The 20,573-nt window shown below is 34.2% G+C and overlaps 3 protein-coding genes and 1 pseudogene across 8 annotated transcripts; 2 read left to right on the forward strand and 2 right to left on the reverse strand.

Moving 5' to 3' along the window:
* Positions 1-1,448: 1,448 nt before the first annotated feature.
* On the forward strand, positions 1,449-7,134 carry LOC126857834 (protein disulfide-isomerase A3). The gene is made up of 5 exons (XM_050607639.1): positions 1,449-1,725; positions 2,590-2,821; positions 2,903-3,111; positions 3,242-3,358; positions 3,427-7,134. The coding sequence occupies exons 1-5, from the start codon at positions 1,580-1,582 to the stop codon at positions 4,199-4,201; spliced, it is 1,479 nt and encodes a 492-aa protein (XP_050463596.1). The 5' UTR covers positions 1,449-1,579; the 3' UTR covers positions 4,202-7,134.
* Positions 5,023-13,440, reverse strand: LOC126857875 (ras-like GTP-binding protein Rho1). Of its 4 annotated transcripts, none has more exons than XM_050607725.1 (5): positions 13,327-13,429; positions 9,771-9,853; positions 8,048-8,208; positions 7,573-7,956; positions 5,023-7,414 (listed from the first exon to the last, which is right to left on the reverse strand). In XM_050607725.1, exons 2-5 carry the CDS (start codon positions 9,826-9,828, stop codon positions 7,376-7,378), a joined length of 642 nt encoding a protein of 213 aa, XP_050463682.1. In that variant the 5' UTR covers positions 9,829-9,853; positions 13,327-13,429; the 3' UTR covers positions 5,023-7,375. The 4 variants fall into 4 exon arrangements, with proteins under 4 accessions (XP_050463682.1, XP_050463683.1, XP_050463684.1 ...); XM_050607726.1 differs by lacking the exon at positions 13,327-13,429 and adding an exon at positions 12,773-13,258; XM_050607727.1 differs by lacking the exon at positions 9,771-9,853 and having other exon boundaries at positions 13,327-13,440.
* LOC126857886 (uncharacterized) lies at positions 13,371-14,729 on the forward strand (annotated as a pseudogene).
* A 2,885-nt stretch (positions 14,730-17,614) lies between these two features.
* Positions 17,615-20,130, reverse strand: LOC126857864 (small glutamine-rich tetratricopeptide repeat-containing protein alpha-like). Of its 3 annotated transcripts, none has more exons than XM_050607707.1 (4): positions 19,973-20,130; positions 18,961-19,307; positions 18,421-18,882; positions 17,615-18,286 (listed from the first exon to the last, which is right to left on the reverse strand). In XM_050607707.1, exons 2-4 carry the CDS (start codon positions 19,278-19,280, stop codon positions 18,175-18,177), a joined length of 894 nt encoding a protein of 297 aa, XP_050463664.1. In that variant the 5' UTR covers positions 19,281-19,307; positions 19,973-20,130; the 3' UTR covers positions 17,615-18,174. The 3 variants fall into 3 exon arrangements, with proteins under 3 accessions (XP_050463664.1, XP_050463666.1, XP_050463665.1); XM_050607709.1 differs by lacking the exon at positions 19,973-20,130 and adding an exon at positions 19,839-19,942; XM_050607708.1 differs by lacking the exon at positions 19,973-20,130 and adding an exon at positions 19,807-19,940.
* Positions 20,131-20,573: the final 443 nt, after the last annotated feature.

Consider the following 20,573-nt stretch of genomic DNA (forward strand, 5'->3'; position numbering starts at 1 on the left):
TATATATAAATATATATATAAATTATATATATATGAAAAACACACAAAACGTGTAAATGGACGGAACCTGTCTTTGTTGTATCGATAGTCTTATATCAGACTTGTATATGAACGGAAAGGGACTTTTGACTATTAAAAGTTTCCTAGAGTAAAAAGATTACGAGTTTTCTTCAGCCATGACATTACAATTATATTATTATAATAATTATTATAAGATGAAACGCCAGATGTGATTATGTTTTATATATATATATATATATATATATATATATATATATATATATATATATTACTTAATTATTATTTTATCTTATATTTTTCATTATAGGATAAATATTACAATATTTTATTGATTTGTAATTTATCGTCAATGCTTTTGAGTGAAATTGAAGAAACTGAAAAAATAATATCAACTTTTAAAAATTTTTCAATTAAAAACGATAAAGAAAATATGGGAAGCGTCTTTTTAATAGATTAAAAGGAACATTATATTATAAATGCAAAATCGCATAAAACAAATTTCATGATTCAATGAGCAGACAATATTTTTTTAAATGTTTTAAACAATGTTTAAAAAATGTTTTTAAAAACATTAAAATAATGAGTTAAAAGTCCGCTTTTAATCATTAAAAAAAAGTTTATATATTAACATTTAGTGAACAGACAATATTTTTTAAACGTATTTTTAATATTTTTATTATTCCTTAATTGTATAAACAATACAATTAATAAATAATAAATATTAAAAATACATTTATAAAATATTGTCTGTTCATTGGATGCTAACATTTTTTTTTAACGATTAAAAAGGGACTTAACTCATTATTTTAATGTTTTTGAAAATGTTTTTAAAAACATTTTCAAAAATATTGTTTAGCTCATTGAGGACATAATTGACATAAGCTAACGGAATATATATTTCTTTCATTGTAGAAAGATCTTCACCCCTCCAATCACATCAAGAACATTGTCTTCTAGTCGCCTTGAGATGGCATCTGTGCCGTCAAATCAATATATAGGGTGTACCAGAAAACACACATATGTCATAAACAGCGAAACTTAAATTTGCTCTGAAAACAATCCAGTAATCATTTTTCCGCAGATTTTAATCTTCTCCGTTCATTTATCCTGACACTTTGATCCTCGATATAGTGCGTTCTGTCACTTAATTAAAAAATTAAAAATAAGTTAAAAAAATCTTTATAAGAAACAAAAGATTCATCTCGAATCGATCCAATTCATTGTAGATTTCTATTTACAATCGAAATCAAGCTTCGAATCCGAATATCGATATTGATATCAAATGTCAAAAGTTTTCATCACGGGAGAATCTCTGGCGGAGTAATGACATTCGGAGATGCGAGACGGTGCGCTTGCTTTCCGGACAACGGGTACACGCGAGCACGCGAACGGGAGACCGGCCAGCCAATCGGCAAGCGACAGCACTTCGCGGGCCGCGTCTCTTTAACCGCTGGCCGTGAAAGAGCCACGTCTGCGATCGACGAAACGCACCGCTCCGACAGAGACAGAGTTTACTTACGACCCGCACGAGATCACAGGCTCAAGAGTTGCCGCGAAGATGCTGCTAAAGTGTTTGACTATTTTGTCGCTGGTACTCTTCGGCGTCTACGCCGACGAGAAGGATGTCCTGGAGCTCACCGACGAGATCTTCGAGAGCGAGCTCGAGCGCCACGAGAACACACTCGTCATGTTTTACGCACCATGGTGAGATAGACGTTTCTCCCTCGTCGGGCTTCTCTTCTTCTTTAATCGCGCAATCTTACATTTTCCTATTGCTTGAAATTCTGCATATAAGATAAAATGAAGTATTGGTAGAGAGAGAGAGAGAGAGAGAAAAAAAATATTTATAAAAAATTACCGAAAATGCAAGTGAAAAGCATGATCTTTAATCGCCGGATGCTTGGATAATTCTTTATCCAAGCATCCGGCGATTATCATAATGGAATTTACTTGTATTTTTACGTTATCATTCATGTCGAAAAAGAGAGAGAAAGTAAAGCAATCGGATCTTTTATCTGTTGGGCGAAGAGATATCTTTTTACAGCCGAAAATCGCGCTGAGATGTCGACGTCGTTGAATGCCGGCATATGATATTTTTCGATAGATTTGATGACGTTTCAGATTATCGAGTCTGAATTCCAATCTTGAACAATTTAAAGTTTGCCAAATGTGATTTTTATCTCTTTTTGATATCTGATAAGAGAAGATTAAAGCATGTAGCCTGCTTTTTTAATTATTTTTTTTCTTCATAAGTTTCTCCTTTTTTTCTAATTTATTCAATTTTCCTTTTCTTTTTTCTTCTTTAATGAGCACATAATTATTTTAATAGATTATTTATAAAAAGAAAAATCTAGAAGGGAATTGCTTACATCATCTGAATTTATTTTGGCTTGAATGAAGATGGCATAAAAAATATAGCTTAAAAAGCATTTATTTATTTATTTTATTTAGAAAACTGTAGCTCATATTTATTTAAATCTTAGATTTATATAAAATAACCCTGGCAACAAATATCTAAATAAAGTTTGTTCAAAAAAGCTTAAATTAATTAAGTTAATTTATTATTAGGTGCGGGCATTGTAAACGGTTGAAGCCAGACTTCGCCAAGGCTGCAGAATTGCTCATAGGCAACGAGCCACCGATCACTCTCGCTAAGGTGGATTGTACAGAATCTGGAAAGGAAACTTGCAACAAGTTTTCTGTCAGTGGTTATCCAACTCTCAAGATTTTCGAACGTAACGAGTTCAGGTCAGATTATAATGGCCCCAGAGATGCAGCCGGCATTGTTAAATACATGAAGGTAATATTTTATGGAATTTTCATTACATTTGTTAGATACAGTAGCACAATTTTTCTATGTGTCTGGTTATATTTGTTTCAGTCTCAAGTGGGACCAGCATCCACAGAATTGACTAGTGAAAAGGCTCACAAGACGTTTTTGGACGCTGACGATGTCAGTGTGGTAGGTTATTTCGAAGAGGATGATTCTCCATTGGCCGCAGCATTCCATACTGTTTCCAAAAAACTCAGGGAAAAAGTCAGATTTGCTCACACATCGACAAAAGAAATTTTAGACAAGGTGTCCCATAAGTATGTGTTTATAAAAGATATAAAAGAGTATAAAATTTCTCTGTGTGCTTGTTTGCAGAAAAAGAATAAATTGTAACTCAAATATACTTAACTAAAATTATATAATTAACTAAAATATTTTGTGTTTCAGAAATAATATTGTTTTATATCGTCCAAAGATACTCCACAATAAATTCGAAGATAAAAGTATAATATATGAGGGTGGCGACTCTATCAATGATGTAAACGACTTTGTCACCAAGAACTAGTGAGTATTGTTTTTTTATCAAAGTTTCATGATTTTGGATTTGTCTTATAATGCCAACTTTGTTACAGCTACGGTATCGCTGGCGTACGCACTCGCGACAATGCACAAGATTTCAAAAATCCTCTAGTGATCGCCTATTACAACGTGGATTATGTGAAGAATGCCAAGGGCACAAATTATTGGCGCAACAGAATCATCAAAGTCGCCAAGGACTTCCCCGAATACTCCTTCGCCATAGCTTCCAAGGATGACTTCCAGCACGAATTGAACGACTTTGGTATCGACTACACAAAAGGCGATAAGCCAGTTGTTCTAGCACGAGATGCCAAAAATCAAAAATTTGTTCTTCAGGGCGAATTCTCAGTGGAGACGTTTGAAGCGTTCCTGAAGGATTTGCAGGCCGGCGCTCTGGAGCCGTATCTTAAATCCGAACCGATCCCGGAGAGCAATACGGGCAACGTAAAAGTCGCAGTAGCCAAAAACTTTGATGATGTGGTCACCAACAATGGCAAAGACACGCTGATTGAGTTCTATGCACCCTGGTGTGGTCACTGCAAGAAATTGGCGCCGATATTTGACGAGTTGGGTGATAAGCTAGCGGACGAGGATGTCGAGATTGTCAAGTTTGACGCGACGGCAAATGACGTACCGGCTCCGTACGAGGTACGTGGTTTCCCGACCCTCTTCTGGGTGCCCAAAGACGCCAAGGACAGCCCGGTCAAATATGAAGGCGGTCGCCAACTCGATGATTTCGTCAACTACATTGCCAAACATGCCACTGATGAGCTCAAGGGCTATGATCGTAAGGGCAATGAGCGCAAGTCTAGAATCGACGAGCTATAAGACATTATGGAAAAAACGATCGCGAAGCTCGTTTCAGAATGATTCAATTCAATCGGATCGACGATCCGTGAGTTTTCCTCATATAATACACGAGTACAGTTAAGAACGCGCAAATGTGCATAAACATAGAAAAAAATAACGCTGTGAGTGCAGATATAATGCGTACCCGCATCGCGTATTTTGCAATAAGTGATAGATGAAGAATATTCGTCATATAAGGAGTATTTCTAGTATTTAGAATTGTCTAGTATGTATTAATTTTACATATTTGTCATGTATTAATTTGTAACGATTGTATAACGACATAATGCGGCTTACAGAAATAATTCCAAATTTTTTTCTATAATGTGCTTCATGAACAAAGAATTATAAAGATATAAATATAGATATATATCCGCATATAATTCTTTATCTTTATATATAAAATACTGTCTATTCAAACATCTTCATCTTTCATTTATTACAAAATATATATATATATATATATATATATATATATATATATATATATATATATATATATATATGAAATACACACACACACATACACTCCATTCCAATCTAGCGTTTCGATTATATACTAAGAGATGTGTGCAGCGATTTCTGTTTATACGAGTCAAAATAAATTGTTTTGTACAAAACTTTCGTAAGACTTCTTCCCCTAACACAATCATGTATAAACCATATTACCCACTTATGATATATAAATTTTTAGAAGTATCATAATGTATATTAATATACTATATAAAAAAAAATATTAGAAATTAACGCGAATAAACGCGTGTCCCATTTTCGCGGGTGTCATCCAACAGTAGTACCGATTATACATCTTCATAAGAAATGTTTATTGTTAGTTACAATTTGTTATAGCGTTCATAGGTTAATCATACAATACAGAAGTTACATACAAAAGCTAGTTAGTAGTTGTAGAGAGAAAGAGGGAGGAGAGTGTATGTGAATTGGTAGAAATTTTTCGGAAGTCAAGATCGACGATCTCTTTTCTTTGATGATAAAAAATTGGTTTATTCATCGGAACTGCTGATAAATCTTTTTTTTTGTTTTCTTCGCGTATACAAACCCCATTAATCACGTTCGAGTCTCAAAATATGTCTACTTATGTGAAGAAGATAGTTAACTTACGGCGATTAAAACCGCGTTATCGATAACTCGAGCTTTTCACGGGGCCCATTAAGAAAAAGTATTTCATTTGTATGTGTCGTGTGTATGTACGTGTACGGGGATACAAGATACATGCGTATTCTTTTCAGCGTTAGCTTCAATCGAAGAAGTAAAACGCGACTCATTCATATTGTGTATGCAAATACGTATTTATCATATTTTATAATGTTGGAGAACTCGCATCTATCTAAACGATCAGGATCATTCTCGTAACTTTTGCTTATTGCTCTCTGTTTATGCCATGCAAGAGTAAAGTGTGTATGTGTATATATATGTTTATATATATATATATATATATATATATATATATATATATATATATATATATATGTTCTGGAAAAATGGTATTCGAATCTCGATCGACGCGCGTGTCTATTATGAGAGAACGGTAAAGAGTTTATATCATATGTATATACAATATCGGGTGCATAATTGATACAATTATATAAGTAATGTATGTATATATATATTTATATAACGCGCGGTATATATCCACGAAACTCATTATAAAAAGAACACTTTCGAGCGACGCGCGAACTTGCACAGGAGGAGTGGAGAGCGTATATCCGAGTGTTTCCCAAAGCACTCATTAATTCACAGGCACGCTTAATTGCTTAATATACATCTCCCTTTCTCTCTTCTTGCCATCTGTTTTTCCTTTTTTCTTTGCTTTCCACGAATCCATCATGCGCGCGTTCGCTCGTGGCGGAAGTATCTTAAGTTTTCGTCGCTAAGCTTCTTTTTTTTCTTTTTCTATTACGCGATTTTGAAAAGTTCCAGTTAAAAGCGTGTAATATAACAAGATCTCTATACTACCGCTAAACGCGCGTTCGAGAGAAACAAAGAGAGAACTTAGTGAACACAATTCCGCAGTCAAGTAACGTTGAACTAGTGGCCGAGAGAAGCGTTACGCGGCCGTTAATTCAACATCACGTCTTTGTAACACAATTTTTATTATGAATCTTACACAGATTAGACGGATCTCTACACAAGAGGACGAGTAACACATCAATTTTTTTTTCACTTCGACGTAAAGAGTAGCACAAGCGAAACAGGAAGAACTTGTGGCGAAAACAACAAGGTTGGAAATCTGTGTCAATTTCGCGAAGTAAGCTTGACTCAATATAATTGTGGCACACACGGTAAAATCAATTCGGGACATATCGTTACGAGATAATTATGTACGACCGATAATCTCCGATTAAGAGTACATTATACGCTAAAGATATCAATGGCGTATGCATATGTATAAAAAAATGCGCAAGCCGCAAATCCAGTTACGGCGTGGTCAGACACAAAGAAAACGCGTTCCCCGAAATATATAAATATATTATATAGCCGCTGTTATAATCCGTTGTGTTAGTGTGTCACCGTGATACAATATAACTCAAATAATAATAATAAAATATATAATAATACACACATTTAATCTAATTGGTATCTTAAAGAGTAAAGTTACCTGCTCTGGTCTATCTATGCGCGTTTATAATATAATAAATGTCCGTTACTCTTCTCTTTTTTTTTCGTTCACGAGCCAATAACGCGACGATTTTAATAAAACTTTGATGCAAAAAAAATTCAGAATTCTCAAATCGCCTTTTTGGATTCCTACATTGTTTTTTAATTGCGTTTCGTGTGTTACACTGTTTTGTATTCTCCGTTTCTTATCTATATTTTTTCTCAACTCGATCGATTTTTCTTTCATTTTGTTTATTACCAAAATAAAGAGCTACTACGATAAAAAAAAAAAAAAAGATGTAGAATGCATATAATAATAATTATAATAATATTAATAATATTAATATTAATAATAATGTTCTGGTTTGACGCGGTTGCACCTTTTTTCATTTTTTTTGTTGTTGTATATTTTATTATGTAAAATAATTAAAGATGGTTTCCGCGGGATCTGCGACATTACGACTAGCTTTGTTGCAGCTAGTTCCGCAATTCCTTTATTTCGCCCGTGTTACATCGGGTTTACTTGGGATAAACATCTTAAAGGAGCCTACATCTGCCCTTCTTCTTCTTCTTTACCTGAAATTTTACGACATTAATGTTATTATTTTACTTAATATTTTTTCTCGCAATGAACGTTTCTCTTATGTTAACTCGCACAACTGAATTTAAAGATTACTATTCTTTAAGAATTTTTGTTACAAGCATAACACATTATATTATTAATTAAAACATACTTGTAACGCAGCTCGGGTTGCCGTTTCAAAGACTTCCCTTACACCTTCCTTGCTTTTAGCAGAACATTCAAGGTAGGCAAAAGCGTTGATCTTTTCCGCCATGGCTCTACCCTCCTCGGGCTTAACGGGTTCCTGTTTCATCTTACTCAACTCCTTGATGGTATTAGGATCATTACGCAAGTCTTTTTTATTACCCACAAGGATAATGGGCACATTCGGACAGAAGTGCTTTACTTCTGGTGTCCACTTCTCGGGAATGTTCTCCAGGGAATCGGGACTGTCGATGGAAAAGCACATTAAGATGACGTCCGTGTCTGGATACGACAACGGACGCAACCTATCATAATCTTCTTGTCCAGCTGTGTCCCAAAGAGCCAGTTCCACCTGTTCACAAAATAAATATCGTCGTTTGTTAAAGTGTAAAAAAAAAATTTCTCAACAAAAAGAATAAGAAAAATTTGAAGAAAACATGCACCTGTTTACCATCCACTTCGATGTCTGCAACATAATTCTCGAATACCGTGGGTACATATACTTCAGGAAATTGGTCTTTGCTGAATACTATGAGAAGACATGTTTTTCCGCAAGCACCGTCACCCACGATAACCAATTTCTTCCTGATGGCTGCCATGAATCCTAAAAATCAAAAGAATACACGTTATTTCTAAGTAATCGATAAGTAAATTGGTGAGCTGATGTACAATTGGCATTGTTTGCTTGTTTAGAACATTTATCACTTTTAAGATGTATGTAAATACGATTGATTAATTAATATGAAAAGCATGTGTTTTACATTTGTTATAAGTTAGTGATGCATTTCACAATTGCAATCAAATCAATGTGCTAAAATTTTTCAATTCTTTTTATCGTATCATATATAAAATTTTGGTCAAATGTATAGCTTTCTCTCAAACAGGTATACTTTGTTTTCAATTTATCAATTTGTTTTATCTTAAAATTTCGAAAGAGATAATGCCTCGAGAATATTTCACAAAATAACAATTTATAGTTTCCAAAAAAATAAACATTTTCTCTACCAAGCTAACTTACCTACTTTACATGGAGAGAGTTAGTCATATAAATTCTTTTTTTATATAATTAATTTTGATATCACATCGTACCACAACGTTTAAGACGATAATATCCGGTAGCCGTGCTTTTATCGCGTTTCTCACTAATCGTGACTCATTTATACAAAGTACACACACATACTATATACTGTATAATACATTTTCCTCCTACATAAGAGATGTAATCTTACTAATGTTATCTACAATAAAAATAGTCTTAAACTATTATAGATACAGAAGATAAATTCTATTCTGCAAATTCTAATCTTTCAAAACGTATATTTTAAATGTCAGCGTATACATATACAGATATATAGCGTATCTTATCACCTAAAAAGTAATATTAAATTGATATCGATAAAGAATTTCAGTCAATGCGACATTGTGCATGAAGAACACTACCAAATTATCCAAACTAAAAGCATGCGGTGTGATGAGACTGCGACATATACAATGAATTATATTATAAAACGTAATGAAATACGCCGGGAATGCAAAAGATAGCTGGAAAAAAAATCGAAGAGTTAGTATTGACATCAGTACTAAACTTGCTTCTCTTGCAGCATCGATAAATTATAATTGAGTGGAGAGCAGGGCAAACTTTTTTTTCTTTTTTAAGTTCAACAGATTCACAAAAGCGTGTATGATACAAATATACGAAAGAAGTGACGGATGAGGCTAAGAAGCGTTCTTCATCAGGACAGAGTTAGGAAGAAGAAATCAGGGTAAACCTTCGAGAAAGAGAGAGACCGTGTAAGTCATTATATACATCTCTCCCTTTTTTGGGAGAACGCAATATAAATAATTTCTTATTTTCAAACCTCGTAGGCTATTCAATTTTCTTTTTTTTTTTTTTTTTTCAAAAAGAGCTTTTTCGTAGCCTGTTTACTTCGAGCTAATCTTTCAGCATATGAAATAATCCTTTTCCCTGCACAGAATAAAGTACAGTGTCCCCTTTGGCTACTTCGATTTATCATACTCTAATTTATTTCTATAATTCCAAAGCTACTCTCGTAAAGCGAGTATTGTATAAGTAATAAGAGAAATTTCTAAATCCTGTGATCTACTCGGTTTATAAAGCAGGACCTACGAGGGCTGAAGTTTTAAAGGATATTGACTGGGTCGTACCTGATCCAGGGTACCCCGTATCGTCTGGACCGAGGCATCGGCCCGCATTGCATCCCATGTTTTTAGTCTTTCTTTCAGCGTCTCTGTTTTAAGTGGACATTTTATATGTTAGATGTAGGTAGGAAGCTGCGAGATGAATGCAATATACCACACAACAAATATCAATATATATATATATATATATATATATATATATATATATATATATATACACATATATATACACATATACATATACATATATATATATATACATATATATGTTATCTGTTTTATAACTTATAAAACAAAGTTTCTATAAATATATAATTAAAGCTTGAAAATATCTCCTTCATTATATAAAATTTTTGCAATATTTTTTCCATTTCTTAACTCTTCCCTTTTAACATAAAAGAAATATATATATATGCTATTTTTTTCAACAGAATTGTCAATGATTAAGTATGATTCTCATCGCATTCGATGACCTTATATACATATCTAAATCAAAATATACGGAATTTGTGTGGCTACATAAGGTAGGGTCTTTTTAATATTTTATCCATAAAAACAGTTATCACATCATCATACCACATGGACTAATATATAAAATTACACTTACATTTGGACCGCATTTATATAAGGGCATACATCTAACAAGAAGTTATCCTTCAAGTTATATATCAAAGACTTTACCTTATGCATTAGGATAAAATAATAATCTGTCGAGATTACATGCAGAAAAAAAAAAAAGAGAAAAGAAACAAAAGCCCGTATATTATTTGTTAGACATGCAATATCAAACACTGTATGTATCCACATTAGAAGAACCATCTGACAGGCATAAATCCAAAATGTCATACAAGCTGTACAAACACAACAATATGTTGTACAGAAGTTCAGAGGCTATTCTAATGTGGCTTTAAATGTTTATAACAATTTGAAATACAATTGCCCACAGCAGAAAAGATCTCATTGATTCTAGAATCGAGAAGAAAGTACTACATAAATTGACAGCAACGAAAGAGAAAGCTTTCTGATGCGAAAATTCATTCCTTTACATATTCCTATTCCCAACAATAGCTCATTATAAGAAATTGTAATGATATTCAGCAAAGTCGCATAAAGATAAAAAAAAGCATCGACATGGAATATCATCTATAAGGTGTACAAAAATTGCCATAGAGAATCCTTTCGCAATGACACAAAGACCAAGTATTATTCCTGCTCCAATACACAGAAGTCGTACAAACAAAACTGGCCAAAATATTCGAGCAACAGACGACAATGTCGTCGATATCGCGAATCCCTGACACGCAGGAACGAGTCCTTTGTTTTATGATTTATATGTATTTGGATCCTATATACAATTTATTGGAGAAAAAAGAAAATAAATAGAGTAGATATCAAGAGAATAAAAAAATTATACATCGAGCTAAATTAATTCCCTATTGTGTATCTTCTGTTAAATATAGAATTCCCGAAGATGATGAACACGATCGATCGATGGCAGTCACTTCTGATAAACTCCTAACCCGGTCGATGAGTCGTTTTTCCGCGATGATAGAAATGTCAAACTAAAAGATACGTTCCTTTTAGTCGCGCTCGAAAGAACAATGAGATATTTTGGTTGAAGAGGAAAATGGAAAAGAGAGAAAACTTGTGGAAAATTAGAATGTAGAATTAAAAAGAAAAGACCTAAGAGTCTTAAGTACACTCTTTTTTACGCTTTCTGCGTTTAAAATGTTTACTTGGACTTTGAAAGGGGCGAGAAGAAACAAAGTTTAGAGAGTGCGACTAAAATGAACAGACCAGAGTACGTCTTGGCTAAACTAACCTATGCTTTCCTTCACGACGAAGATAGTGCGCATCGGCCAAGGTCGGGGAGCGTGAGAGAGAGAGAGAGAGAGAGAGAGAGAGAGAGAGAGAGAGAGAGTGCGTGGCGGATACTCAGGACGCCATCGATGACGCGAGTGCTCAGGAGACGCTAACGATGACGTGAGTTCTCTAAAGACGCTATCGATATCGCAGAAGATATTCGATTCTTTTAAAATGCTACATGCTTCGCAAAAAAAATAAATAAATAAATAAATAAAAAATAAAAAGAGAAAGAAACAAAGTGTAGAGAGTGCAACTGAAAATTAATAAACGTCAAAATCATCGTTGATAACGTCATGTCGTTGGAAGTTTTTTTTTTTAGCTGTTATATTTTTCCTCTAATCTTTTTCCTTTTTCTCTCCGTCTCGTCCGTTATTATGAATATCGATCACAAATTTAATGCACTCAATTCTCAATCCCGAGTATTTTAGGCGTAGAAAGTGAAAAGTTGAATGCAGCTGAAAGGAGACCCGGACACCCGGGATCGGCGCTGCTCCCGACGATGCTTGGACACGTCGCGCACAATCGCGTCACACGTCAAAAGCGCGCACGTATTCTCCCCAGAATTTGTTTACGCAGGGCGGGAGATAAATGTCGTCGAGCGAGACATCCGGCTCCTGCGGAACGAGCGCTGTCACGAGCGAGCGAGCGAGCTATCATCGATCATGGATCCGCCGTAATTTCGGGAATGAACGGAAAATGCGCCGAGGGTGATCGCGGCTTTTTCCGGCAAAATTCCGAAAGTGCATCTCTCACCCGTGCGATATTAAAGCGAGATGAAAAGCGAGCGCGATGAAATTAATTCCTTTTTTTAACCGCACTTCCATTTTTTTTTCCCTCCTTCCCCTTTCTTTCCTCCACCGTCGTCCGGATGTATAACGTCATTACGAAGCAGGGGAATGTAACGTTTTTATTGCAGCCGAAAAGGGCAGACTTGTCGAAGGGGAAAGAAAGGGTAAGGAAGGTGGAAGCAGCGGCATGAGAAGTGCGTGGTGCGTAACGCAAGGGAATCGTCGCGAGAGCGGAGAGATACGCCTGTGTGTGTCTGATATGTGATATATATATATACATACATACATACATATATATATATATATATATATATATATATATATAGAGAGAGAGAGAGAGAGACGTTTACTTACTGAACTAAACGGCCACGTAGTGTCAGGTAGAGCCCGAAAGCATTCCAAAAGATCCGTCGTGCGGATTGCTGAGCTTCGCGACAGCGGCTGCGACGATAAGACGAAGAGGACGACGACGTAGACTAGCACGAGTCACGTAGAATGCGCACGAACGACGCGGATACGAGATAACCGTCGCGAGCCTTCAGAGCGCGGTGATGCCGTGCGGACGAGATTCGCGACGCATGACACTCCCTCGAAGTCTCCTCGCGCGACCCGTTCTCGCTCTCCTTCGCCTACCTATCTCCCCGCTTCGCACACACACACACACACACACACAACAAGCGCGCACACATACACTTCTCTCTCTCTCTCTCACTCTTTCTCCCTCACTCCCTCAGCTCGCGGAGGAGGAGCAGGCTCCTTTTTTCCCTCTTTTAGCACCGTACCCGGCCCGATGTCCCGGCGGGATCCCTACGTGCCCGGACACTCACGCGACGCCCGCACGCACAGCGCACCACGCACCCTCGCACCACTCCGGCCGGCGCTAACTTAAAATATAATTGCGTATTTACCTGAAATCTTAAGCGACAGAAAGTCAAGAAAATGGCTGCCCTCGATGGCCACACCTCGATCTGTTGAGTGCAGTGTAGAACGATCGTGGGACAAATCCCACCGGCGGGACCGTTCTGCGCATGCGCGAGTGACGTCTCGTTTCCCACGTGACCGATTTCCGCAGACTCGTGCTTAGATGTCACATAGGACGTTTTTGGTAATATATATAGATTTTTTTTTTATTGCTAATGTTTTAATATTTATGGAAGTCTTCCAGCAAGAAACACACGTAAATACAAAATCATATGATTAGCTGTCAAATAGAAAAATTTTAGAGTTTTTAAAAATTCTCTATTTAATAGTGTCTATGCTTTCTTGTTGAAAAGCTTCTTACATGTATAATGATATATAAAATAATCTTAAATAGTATTAAATAGTATATAAGTATTAATTTGATACATAGGGTGTTTCAAAAATAAGAAACTAACTTTTTGAAAATTTATTTTTATACTATTCGCATTGATTAAAAATATAAAACTACATATCTATAGAGACAAGTGCATGCACAAGCGTTTTATTTCTCAATGTAATTTCTTTTAAAAATTATATAGGAAATTATAATCTGTATAACGTTTTTGGAAGAAAAATAAATAAACAATGCGTTTACATTAATATATATATATATATATTTTGCTTTTTTCAAGATTTTTTTGCCGTGAAAAGTACGATACCCTTATTACGGTGAAGCATATACGCTACTTAGGCGCTATTGCACACGCGCGGGTTTGTCCCATAATCTTTCCACATTGGTCGAATGTGCGGCGTTCGGTCGCGATGGTAGGGCGAGAGATGCTTTACGGACACACATCTCAGGAATGCACCGAGAACGTCGAAATGCCGGGGTCCGAAAGTCGCGTGACTTGCCCGCGTCTCTGGTTCATCCGCTGTCAAACTGGGTCGGCATTCATAAATTGATTAGATCGAATGGACACACATTGATTTCGCGATACATCAATATTAATAATCCTCGTGATAACGTAACTTTCGCGTCGTAGAACGGTTCCGATCGATCGTACAAAGGAATTTATAGTATCTCATTATCTGTATCCAACGAAAATAAACAACATTCATGTAGAAACAAATATTAAGGATGTTTTGGTTGTACAATAGTAGCAAAAAATACTTCAAAATATAAAAAAAACAACATATTACTTATGTTTATACTGTTTAAAAAATCAAATAAATAAATCCGGATTATAAAAAGAATTAAAGTATTACAAAATAACATGATTTTTAATGTCTTTGTAAAAGAAAGTAATTGTAATTATTACTTTTCCTCATTTATAATTTATTTAAAAGCTTTGATTGTGAATATCCCCTGAAATTAATTCAGCAAAAAAAAAAAAAAAAAAATTTGCAGAAAGAGAGAGAAAAAGATATTTTCTATAATTTTTAGTAAGTTTCTTTTAAGTGAATCTAAATCAAAGTTTGCACAAATATTTATTAGTTTTCTTAATATATGTAAAAATTATTTTGTTGGCAATGTTTTTACCTTGTCAAATTTGTCAATAAGTACTACAATATGCAATTTTCCATAAAAATCAATACTAACTTTAAACTTGAATAATTTCTAAATCGTTAAGAGAATTGTTCAAATTTGCACTCAGAAGAAATACTAGAAAAATACGAAATTTTCATGCTTCTGTCAATGTTTTGACATATGAACATATGACATATATACATCCTTGAGACACCATTTCATCTCAATATAAATTATAAATTTTCTTTCTTTCTTTTTGTATACATCCCGTTTGCACATTCCCACCCGAAATACAGATATCATAAAGAAAGAAAAAGAAAAAAAAAACTGCAAAAGATAACGAATATTACATCGATCTCGCCGCTCACATAAATTATCTCGTAAATGCCTCGGCGGACAGGTGGTAAAGCTATAATCATCGATCGTATGGAGAAGCGCGGCACGTGAGTTCGCTGCGTATTGGGTTTATTAGGAGATCGATTCAGAAATTTTGCCGGCGCCCGGCAAATTATCTTATTTCAGTGCTGCTATATACGCTGTGAAACCGGCGAATCATGCGCCGCACGTCATGGACCTGTAAAGAGGTTTGCGCACCCGCAAACGCGCTTCCTCGCACGTATCTGTCGCCGCCACCACCACCTCTGTTTGTGGGCGGATGTGTGCGGCGGAAAGGGTTGGAAAATATGTAAATAACGGCCACGCCGTTTCTCTATATGCGTGTGCGAATGCCTACCATTATTGCGACGCGCGGAGAGATGTGAAATTTGTCCGATTTAGAGGAACAAAAATGTTCGACCGGCTTGCATGGAAGTAGTCTGTTAATTTGTTTTGACATATTAATATAAAATTTAATTTTAATGACGATATATACCGGGAAAAAATAATTTTGCTGTATGTAAAATAATAATAGACAATAATGAAACTTAATAATGAAACTTAATAATGATAAAAAAAATGCTGAATAAAATTTTATAAAATACAAAATATATACACGTGTATATTTATAGATATTAACTTTTTGTCTTTACGAAAAGTTCGGTAATATATAATGAATGGATGAATATCACATACACACGCACACACATTGCAGAAAATTACAAAACTTCAAAAATATACACATATTATATTTATTTTTGTGCACACGATGTGGAATATTTTCATTTATTTTAATTTATTTCACATCGTGTCGCAATGCATGTTTATAGTATCCACATGTTATTAAACAACTTATTGACTAGATAGAATAAATACCATTGTCAAAATATTCTCCAATTATTAACAAAATAAATAATCTGGACTTATATTTTTTTTTAATTAAGAAGTTCAAGGACACGAGACATTCTGACATTTATAGCCGTATTCTTCGTTGTGCATTCAGCATTAAGCATGATAAAGTTCTTTTATCAGGATAAGTTAGATTCGCATTCGAGATAATATAATATATTTGAATTATTATTAAGTATTATACTATACACATATAATTTTTTTAAGTTCCAGATTATAGAAAATAGAATATAAAAATTTAAGAAATAAATTCCTGCAATGTTTGTACGATTAAGAATTCGAACTAATAAATCAATGTGCAAATAATCTGAAATTATTGATATGACAAATAAACTGTCAAGTTTTTTTTAAATCGCTCATTTTATAAACTGCCTTTCATTCTTGAATGAACTTTATGACAGTCAGCTGATCTTAAAGTATGCGCGAACGTGATCTGGTTTTAATCGTAGATAACATACTCGAGTATGCAAATCACGAATATAGATTGCAATATACTGTTTGCGTGTGCGTATTCGAGAGCGAATATGTAAGAACGTATACATGTATGTATATATATGTGGTACGTAAGTACGTGCCAAATAAGAATGATGTCACCATATGACGCACGCGGAATTGGCGAGCGCTTATGCCCGATCCCGCGAAATACAGGGAATGCGATCGTTAATGGAATTTACGTATCCTGCTCGCAGAGAGGAACTATATCTATTGATTATCATCGCATAGCGAACATGTTCATCTAACATTACAAAGATGCCGATAAATTAAGAGTCGGAAAAACTTTCTAACATTGCAAAATCAAACGTATTTATGTCGAAAACACTTTTCACAATAAAAAGAAAAAAATAGGTATATGTAATATTTGCTTCTGAAAAGTACAATCAAGGATTATAATCGGCAATTTTTGTCAGAAATAAATATTTATCAGATATTTTTCTATTTGTTTCAATTCTATTCGCTTCGATTTTTTCTTGATTTCTTTTTAATTGCTTATTAATAATCTTTCAGAATGTATATACGTTTGTGTAAATAATAATGTTCCGATTATCGAATAGAAGAAATTTTTTATTTGTTCACACTTCGATTTGTTCTTAATTTCTTTTTAATTGCTTATTAATAATATTTCAGAGTTTGTATACGTGTATGAATAATAATGTTCCAATTATCAAATAGAAGAAATTAAATAATTAAAAAGAAATATCTTCAAATAATGCTCTTTATCATGCAATTTTTATTACAATTTATTTTTTATAATTAGCACATTGCTTTATTTTTAATATGTATTGAGAAACCAGTATGTTCAAAATACTCAAAACTATGAACATAAGATTCTGTTTGAAGACGAAGATTAAAGATTTCAATAAACAATTTTTATATATATATATATATATATATATATATATATATATATATATATAATGATCGCATAAAATATTGACAATTCTCTGTTATATATAATATGCATATAGAGAAAATTCAAAAGTATATCAATAAAATATACATATATTTTGTATTAATCAAATTTTCAATCACTTAATCAGGACATATAGTAAACAATTGCATTATATAAATTGCATATATAAATTTGTAAGTGCAATTCAGCATTCAAATGCGATCTGAGAAACAATATTCTGAGTAATATAGTAAATTGGAGTAAGTTGCTTACAATTATTCAAATTGTCAAAATGCGACAAAAATATTTTGTCGCATTCCATCAATTCTTGTATGCATAAAAAATATTACATAGAATGAGAAAAGGGAGGAAGGAGAGAAAAAAAAAGAAGAGAGAAAAATGAGAGAAACAGAAGAGGAAAAGCCCAGAAACATGATTTTGCACCCGTAATTGATTACTAATTTATGAAAAGAATTCTATGGTATTTCGTGTTAGTTTTGCTTTAAACATGATGACAGAATAATTGCCATTGAAGCCATAAGTCTCACCTCGTGATATTTTAAAAAACGATACGATGCACTGTCTCGTAACGAGTGAGAAATAAAATGATGTTCATAAAATGTTCAAATCCTATGATATAATCAGTCGTATATTTTAATTTTGCTGCGGTGGTTCTGGATCGTTCGGATTGCCGCCCATTTGTCGTCTTAGCGATTCAATTAATTCAGGATTCGCATTCTGCATTTGCTGTGCCAATTGTTGACCTCTGAAATATTTATGTACATATGCACAAGTATATAAGTCAAGGTACATGAATGTATCGAGCTATCGAGAAAATTGAATATTAAGATTACTCTTTAATTTTATCAAATATAAAATGATAATAAATAATACACTTACGCTTCTATGAGTACTTCCATACGACCACCTTCCTCCACATTGCCGGACATAAGATTACACATCATATTCTGCATAGTTGGGTCGGATAACATTTGACGTGCCATATTCATTAGAGCAGGATTGCTTAGAAGAGCACTCAAATCCATACCACCAGGCATATTAGGCAGATTCTGATTGACACCTAATTGAGCCAATTTCTCTTCCGCTAATTGTAAATTGTTTCGATAACTTTCATTATCTGGTTCCATTGCTAAAGCTTTTTCATAACTTTCCTTAGCTTCTTTATGCCTCTCCAAACTAGAATATGCTAAGCCTAACCGACCATATGCCTTACTATATGAGGGATCGATGGAAAGTGCTGTGTGACAATCTTTAATGGCTAAGGCATGATTGCCAAGTTTGCTGTGAACAGCAGCTCTATTGCAATAATATACTGCATTGCGACCATCCAATTGTATTGCTCTGTAAACAAAAGTAGATTTAATCAAAATAGAAGAATATTTTACAGATTATAAAAGTAGAGAAATTATGTAAAAATACTTTGTATAGTTAGCAAGTGCTTCGTGATGTTTTTCTTGTTTCATAAGTGCATTGCCTTCATTTTTCAATCTTTCCGCCTCAGCCTTTGATTCTGCTGTAGCTTCTGGGCCTAAATTAGACGCTGCGTTCTCCACAGTATTCTTATAAACTTGATATAGATTAAAATTTGCCGGAGCATCAGAAGCTTGCACATTGTAAGCACTTTCCAGACACTGGATTGCCACTTCTAAACTTTCACGGGAGTCAGCAGTTATGTCCCCATCTTGCAATTGATCAGTCAAAAACTGAACAATCGCCGAAATTAATCCTTTGACAGCCATCAGTGCTCAATAAGGAAATATTTACTTCTGCAAATAAGAAGAAACAGTTTGTTGTGAGAATGCAATGTCTTATCAAGTGCAGCATCATAATCATCTAATTAACGGAAATAAAGCAGAAAAAAAATAAAAAAAAAATAATTTAATAAATAATGCCTATAATTAATTAGAATTTTATTAATTTCTTTATTTGCTCCTTCATCATGCATCTGGCCCTCTTTTATTATTGACATTCATCTACTTAGAGTTTTATTATTGTATTCTCCTTAAACAAAATTAAATCGCAAAAATGCTAATCGAGACACGTCAAAGTGTCTCACTATTTGTTATGCCGTTGTTATTTGCCGGAAGCAATGGCTTAGAAAAATCCAGAAGATGATGTAGGCACAATTATTTAATTTATCTCTCATCGGTTGACATAACCAAAAAATTTTGCCGAACGTTCTTAAAGAGCTAAAAGTAGATTCTTTTATCGCGCGGATAAGTTTTCTAGTGACTCGATTATTCTTCCGAATCGCGATGATATCACATTTTGTAAACGCGTTACGATGTTCTAACAACATCGAACTCTGCTAATCTGTGCTAATCCTCGTGGACGTCGCGCTCTTGTGACAGCTGACGGGAAGGAACGTGAGAGAGCGGTGATGAAACGTTCACGATTAGGCGATCGCGAGAAAAGGCGAAAAGGGTCGCACCTTTTTCTCGATCGGCTAACTCAGCAGGAACGAAGCCGAATGTGTACAGAGTGAAACAGAGACGGAGAAGAGTTCCTTCGCTCGCGCGCACGTAGCACTTTGAAGTCTGTTCCGAAGTTGCAACTTCGGTTCAGTTCGCGCACCACCGGCGGGATAAACTTCAAATGACTTCCGGTGTGCGAACGTGTTCTCGTTGCTTTTGAAAAAATGATCCCATGACCAGATAATATTTTTTAAATGTATTTTTAATATTTATTGTTCATTAAGTGTACACCTGATTGTAAAAATAATATTTATTTAATTCTTATTAATTACTTATTTATTTCTTATTAATTACTTATTTATTTTACATAAAATACTTGTTTAAAATAGCAAATGTTAATATAAACCTCTGATTAAAAGTGAATTTAACCCATTATTTTAATATTCTTAAAGATATTTTTAAAAAATTTTAAAGAACACATTTTCAAAAATATTATCTACTTGAGAGAGAATATATTCATAGAAAATATATATTAATAAAAAAATGTAAAATTATATATAATTATTATGTCGTTTGCAAGCAAAATACGTTTTTTTGCCGTTAAATTTTATCGAATTT

Source organism: Cataglyphis hispanica, chromosome 23 (genome assembly GCF_021464435.1).
Source record: "Cataglyphis hispanica isolate Lineage 1 chromosome 23, ULB_Chis1_1.0, whole genome shotgun sequence".
In the NCBI taxonomy this organism is placed as follows: domain Eukaryota; kingdom Metazoa; phylum Arthropoda; class Insecta; order Hymenoptera; family Formicidae; genus Cataglyphis; species Cataglyphis hispanica.

Bases quoted from the DNA above. Each gene is read 5' to 3' on its own strand.
- LOC126857834 (XM_050607639.1), top strand. From the start codon at position 1,580: ATGCTGCTAAAGTGTTTGACTATTTTGTCGCTGGTACTCTTCGGCGTC. The intron at 1,726-2,589 runs GTGAGATAGACG...ATTTATTATTAG, and splicing joins GTCATGTTTTACGCACCATG to GTGCGGGCATTGTAAACGGT. The intron at 3,359-3,426 runs GTGAGTATTGTT...ACTTTGTTACAG, and splicing joins GACTTTGTCACCAAGAACTA to CTACGGTATCGCTGGCGTAC.
- LOC126857875 (XM_050607725.1), bottom strand. From the start codon at position 9,828: ATGGGATGCAATGCGGGCCGATGCCTCGGTCCAGACGATACGGGGTAC. The intron at 8,209-9,770 runs GTACGACCCAGT...TTTGATTTTTAG, and splicing joins TACGGGGTACCCTGGATCAG to GATTCATGGCAGCCATCAGG. The intron at 7,957-8,047 runs GTGCATGTTTTC...TTTTGTGAACAG, and splicing joins TCGAAGTGGATGGTAAACAG to GTGGAACTGGCTCTTTGGGA.
- LOC126857864 (XM_050607707.1), bottom strand. From the start codon at position 19,280: ATGGCTGTCAAAGGATTAATTTCGGCGATTGTTCAGTTTTTGACTGAT. The intron at 18,883-18,960 runs GTATTTTTACAT...TTTTGTTTACAG, and splicing joins GCACTTGCTAACTATACAAA to AGCAATACAATTGGATGGTC. The intron at 18,287-18,420 runs GTAAGTGTATTA...TAAATATTTCAG, and splicing joins ATGGAAGTACTCATAGAAGC to AGGTCAACAATTGGCACAGC.